We start from the raw sequence: 6000 nt of genomic DNA on the forward strand, positions 1-6000 counted from the left end.
TGCTTATATGTACTATGGGAAAAATAAGATGGACGGTCTTTTTTCTCACCATTATATTAGAAATAATTTACTAAATACATGGATAAAATATAAGAAATATGGTGATTGGAAAGGGTTCTGCTTGGAGATAATGAAAAATTAATATTGAAATATATAAATTATTGTTGAAATGGTCTACAGAAGAAGAAGTAGTAAAATCTCAAATGATGAAATGGGCAATTAATATAAACAAGGAAATACAAATGGATACATGGGAATATCTTTGGAAGACCTCAATGAAAATATCAACATGTCAGAGTATTAAAGAGAACTGTTTCAAGATGATGTATAGGTGGTATATGACTCCGAAAAAACTGGCAAAGATGAGTAAAAAGATGTTGGATAGATGTTGGAAATGTAAGAAACATGAAGGTTCTTTTTGCCATATGTGGTGGACTGGTGGAAAAGCGAAAAAGTTTTGGCAGATGATACAACAAGAAATATCGCAAATTTTGGGATATGATTTTAAGAAAGTAGCAGAGACTTTGTTATTGGGACTACAAATGGAAAAATTTCCAAAAGAAGATAGAACTTTAATTTGGTACTTGCTCTCAGCTGTTAGGACATTATATGCGCAGTTATGGAAACAAGAAAAAATACCAGAGAAATGGGACTGGATTGTGAAAGTTTTATCATGGAGTGAGATGGATAAACTAACAAGAATTTTAAGAGACTATGATTTGGAAGTGTTTAAGAGGGAATGGAAGAAATTTAGAGGATATATAGAAAAAGAGTGGAATTTGAAAGGACATTGGGCAATCTTTTAACAATGAATTTAAGAAAAAGGGAAATTGGTTAAGGGTACCTTTATAACTGAACTTAAGTATATAACATCAGCGGAAGTCTAGAAAAGGAGGGAGGGGGGATTAGAAAAATATCATATGGGTTAGGGATTGTAACGATATAATTTGATATTGTTACCATATGTTATTAATAAATTGTTTTAAACCACAATAATTGTACTAATTGCCAGGGCTGTAGCCAAGATTTTAAAAGTCAGGGGGCTTTTTAAAGAGTCAGGGGGCACCCTTTCCCATCCACTGTGGGGTTTGCAGCTTCTCATAAGCTTTCTTCTGTCAAAAAAGAAGAAAAGCAAACTGCACCACAGATGGCGCCTTAGAAGTCAGGGGGCAGTACCCCCACAGGCCTTCCTATGGCTACAGGCCTGCTAATTGCTCTTGATTACTGTTCTCTTGCTGGTTGTTGGTTGGTTGTTAAATTGCTGTATACCATTAAAGGTTACTGTTCAAAATAACATAGGGTTGCCAGGTCCTACCTTCTTCACAGAGGGGGGAATCTTCTGGCCTTGCTGGGATTTTCTGCCCTGCACACTTTGCATGCAAAGTGCAATGATATTACCCAGAAGTAACATCATCACGCAGCAATGCTCTAGTTCTGAGGCAAATCTCTAAGGTTTGAGGCCAAATTTACCATAGAGGTTTGCCCAAAAACTAGAGCATTGTCACATGATGTTGGCCGTGTGATGACATCACTTCCAGGTGATGTCATTGCTTCACATTTTGGGGCATTTGTGGATGGATTTTCCCTGCTGGCTGGTGGTGGGAAGGAGCCCACAAAAGCAGGGGAACCACTGCCTGGACCTGGGGGCTGGCAACCCTACCTTAACACATTTAAGTATTCAAAAGGAGTTGGAGTTCTAGCAGCAAAAGTGAGATATTGTTGTTGTTTTTATTTTAGGATGACTGGTGATAATGATTTGAACAATCAGCCATGAGGCAGAGGGAGTGTATTGTATTAAAATAATGTAGATAGAATCTCCACACTATGGGTGAGAGCTAAACTCACATTTTCACGCACACAAGGCATATCTTCACTAGAACAGAAGGTTTATGTCCCCTCCCCCCCAATACACACACAGAATCCTGCTTATCTCCCTAAATGCAGCTCTTGGGTGAAAGGAGAACAAATTAGCAGAGTCAGATAAGGGTCTACAGCAGGAACAGGGAACTGATTGAAATTACCCGCCTTCTGTTAATGGAAAATTTAGTATGAAAGCAACTCATGAGGGGTTGTCTGTTTGTTTGGGGGGGGGGGGGGAGGAGAGAGAGAAGCAGATGTGGACAAACACCAGATACCAGATAACTAGAAATGTTCCAAGAACAAGTTCTCATTGTTTAAATTATCATTATTTAAATTACAACTACTGTCAAACTATCAATTTTTCAAAAACAAAATACCTGAAAGGGAGCAAATTGGTAAGGTAGGTGTATTTATTTATTTAATTTTAGGCCGCCCTTCCTGTAGAACAGGCTATGGGCAGGTTACATCATAAAAACAATCAACAATAAAAATAATAAAAGACCTATTTAAAATATGTAAAATCTAAAACTACAGAGTGACAATAGAGACTAAAATGGCAGGTTCTGCCTCACAGACATGGCCTATTGTCCAGGTCCAGCAGATCTTATAGCACTGGGATGGAATGAAGGGGGGAAGCCAGTAACATCCATTGCCTCAGCTGAAAGCCTGGCGAAAGAGCTCTGTTATACAGGCCCTGTGGAATTGGAGCAGATACCACAGGGCCCAGATCTCCAGGGGGGGGCTCATTCCACCAGGCAGGGGCCAGGGCTGAAAAGGCACTGGTCCTCATCAAGGCCAGACTGACATCTCTGAGGTCGGGTATTGTCAAATGTTGTTAGGTCGCTGATCATAAAGACCTATGGGGCTCATACAAGGAGAGGCAGTCCCAAAAATATGCTGGCCCCTGGCCGTATAGGGCTTTAAAGGTAAGTACCAACACCTTCAATCGGATCCAGTACTCAATACATAGCCAATGCAGTTCACACAGCACATGATGGATCCGTGCCCGTACAGGCGACGATGTCATCCACTGGCCCCATTCTGGCTTCTAACTAGAAGATTCTGAATCTACTCTAAGATTGCAGAAGTAGATTTTCCTACATGATCCAAACAATTTGTTCTTAAAGTCAAGTAATCCTAACCTGGTGTATATATAGGCATCACTATATAATGGCAATTTATTGCAAACACTTAAATCTTTAGTGAAAATCAAAGGCTTGTATGTTACAGGCTGAGCAGATCTGAGCTCACTGAGTGGGACATTTCTACCTTCTCCTCTTGGTGCAGCCCAATGAGCTTTCCAAAACCCTATTCCAGGGGCTCAGGAGACCCTCCTGAATAGCACTCAAAGCAGAATGGGGGGAAGGGTCTGTAACAGGAAGGGAACAAGCAAAAATCCTTACCATTTCTCTACTAATGGAAGTGTCATTCCGTCTTTAGAAACGGACAAAGGATACAAGTAGGGTTGCCAGGTACAACTCAAAAAATATCTGGGGACTCTGGGGGTGGAGCCTGTAGACTGTTGGGATGGAGCCTGGAGATTTTTCCATTTTTTAAAAAAAAACACAGCAGTACAGTTCCCCTGAATACAATTTTCATTTTGTCATCCTCTTTTTTGCTTTCAAAGGGCTCCCTGGCAACTGCACGTCCACTAAATGAAAGTGAACACACACACTCACAAAGCAGCCAAAATAAACAGTTTGTAAGCACACACTTTTGTAATCTCACTGAGGCAATTTACTTACAGGAGTTGATGAATGTAACCATCTGTTGTATGTCAACCAACTTCTTCTGACTAACAGGAAAAAAATGGAAAACAGACTAGGGGGTGGAGTTTTTCTCCATTCCATAATTAGATTCTAGTTAACTTTATACTATCCATTTTACTATGCACACTACTTCTGAAATGAATGCAAAACAAACAGGGGACTGTGCTTGTGTCTCTTCCTTTCTCACATGCTTCACACACTCACTGGGAAGAGCCACATGGCTCTGCCTGCTTGTCCTGCCCATGCAGCTTTCCTTCTGCTGAGATTTAAAGACACACACACAGACCAAAACACAAGCAGTTTGCCAGCTTCTTTTAAGCCTATGCAGATTTAAAGGCACATCACACCAGCCAGCTGGCTTGCAGCAGGGAGAAGCCTGCAAAACCAGGGGATCCACCACCTGGACCTGGGAGCTGGCAAGCCTAGATACAAGCCAAAATAAAGTGCAATCACATTAATCTGTAAGACTTTACAGACTGTATTTAGCACTTTGTAGCTGACGAAGTTCAAAGTCCTAATTAGTATATACTGGAACTAGGAATTCGAAATAATCTTATTACAAAAATAAAGGAACATCAAATAACTGAATTCAAGCAGAAAATTTTATACTTCATTTTGGCTCTTAAGACAACATCCTTGTTCTAGAATTCCACATACAGTATGATATATTATAGGGATTCCATTTTCATTTTCTCTCTCGAGCACATGCACTTCCTCCTCCCAAAAACACACACAAACCCTGGTTTTGTTAGAAGTGAAAATATTAAATCATGGCAGCACTTGCAGTTTAATGAGCATAGGTTAAACTTACATCACTACTCTACAGACACAAATACATAAATCAGTTTACTTTACTGACTCATTTTGTGATATGTATCTTTTAAAGTTGCTCACCTGATTGCTATGGAGATCCAGCTTAATTAAATGAGTACAAGATTCAAGTGCATCAATATTTGAAAGGAAATTACCAGACAAGATACATATTTTAAGTGAACCACAGTACTGCAAGTATCCTACATCCTTTAAATACAGCGCATGTAAGTGAACCAAAACAGTATCTTCCACATTCTTTAATTCATGGTGATCAGCTGCTTGTCCATATTCAAATAGCATTTTTTTAGAAAGAGAGACAAGGTATTCTGCATATTTCTCCTCCATGGCTAGTTAACTCTTTTATGGTTTATCCATGAGAGATCTAAAGAAGGAAAGGGATTACACAAACATGATACATTACATTTATTCAACTTTTCAAAAGAAAGCTTCAGATGCCCTCAATAAATATCCAGCTGCTTATTACAATGTCCTATTTGTTCTATAAAATAATCTAACCACAAAAATGAAGACACAGAGGAAGTAGAAAATACTAGCAGAGCATTCATCAGCATGTAAGCATGTGGAAAAAAACCTTCTACTTTTACATGTTATCAAAACATTAAGATACCACACCAGCAGAAACTGGAAAAGATAATCGAAATTGACATAATTTACATATAATCTGGAATGCATGCATACATACACACAAATACGTAATGTTTCTGTCAGTTTTCTTTGTCCCACCCACCTCTAGACACTTTTCTCTGATTAGACTGAAGTCTTCAGCAAACCTCTCCCCCCCCCCCCCCCCCCCGGAATAAGAGTATTTCAGATTTCAATTAGAGAACCTGCTGCACCTATCATTTCAACGGTGTACTGATATTTCAGTGCCCTTTTTTTAAAAAGCACATTGTATTCCACTGGGGTTCCTGTCCTCCTCAGGCTCCATCCCCAAATCTCCAGTTGCTTCCCAACCTGGATCTGGCAACCCTACCCCCCCATTCCCTACCTGAGGCTGGGGAGGACCTGGCAACCCTATATTGGAGAGTTAAAAGCACTTCAGAACCCCAGTCAGGCTAGGGGTTGGAAGAATTCCTGTATTCAGTTCCAAGATATATTCTCCTACTCCCAACAGAAAAGTGGTACTGTAATCACCCATTAGCTGTTGTGAGAGGAAGTAGGGCAGAATTCATACAGGCTAGATTTCTTCCAACCCACCCCCCACAACTGTTGATAGGTTCTGTAATGTTTACATCAAAAGCCCTGCACTCATCTGCCACTGGATGAGGACATACTTAAATTGAAATTTATCCCCAGACTGGAGGAACAAGCAGGCTGCCTGTCACCTACCCCAAACTACTGTGCTGCTCCAGTAGATTCATATTCAGAATATCAGTTCTTTAAACCACCAAGACAGACAGCATAATATAGTGGTTAAGAGTGTTTAACTAGGAACTGTTTTAATCTCCACTCTGCCATAGGGTTGCCAAGTCCAAATCAAGAAATATCTGGGGACTTTGGGGGTGGAGCCAGGAGCCTTTGGGGGTGGAGCCAGGAG

The 6000-nt window shown here is 40.2% G+C and overlaps 1 protein-coding gene across 1 annotated transcript in view; it reads right to left on the reverse strand.

The window, feature by feature from the left end:
* LRRIQ3 (leucine rich repeats and IQ motif containing 3) overlaps positions 1 to 4842 on the reverse strand; it is a 68384-nt gene extending 63542 nt beyond the window's left edge. Inside the window, exon 1 of the mRNA XM_060232022.1 lies at positions 4524 to 4842. Coding sequence (XP_060088005.1) covers positions 4524 to 4787 — 264 coding nt within the window. The 5' untranslated portion in view covers positions 4788 to 4842. The remainder of the gene's footprint in view (positions 1 to 4523) is intronic.
* Positions 4843 to 6000: the final 1158 nt, after the last annotated feature.

This window comes from Heteronotia binoei, chromosome 2 (assembly GCF_032191835.1).
Source record: "Heteronotia binoei isolate CCM8104 ecotype False Entrance Well chromosome 2, APGP_CSIRO_Hbin_v1, whole genome shotgun sequence".
NCBI classification, from domain to species: domain Eukaryota; kingdom Metazoa; phylum Chordata; class Lepidosauria; order Squamata; family Gekkonidae; genus Heteronotia; species Heteronotia binoei.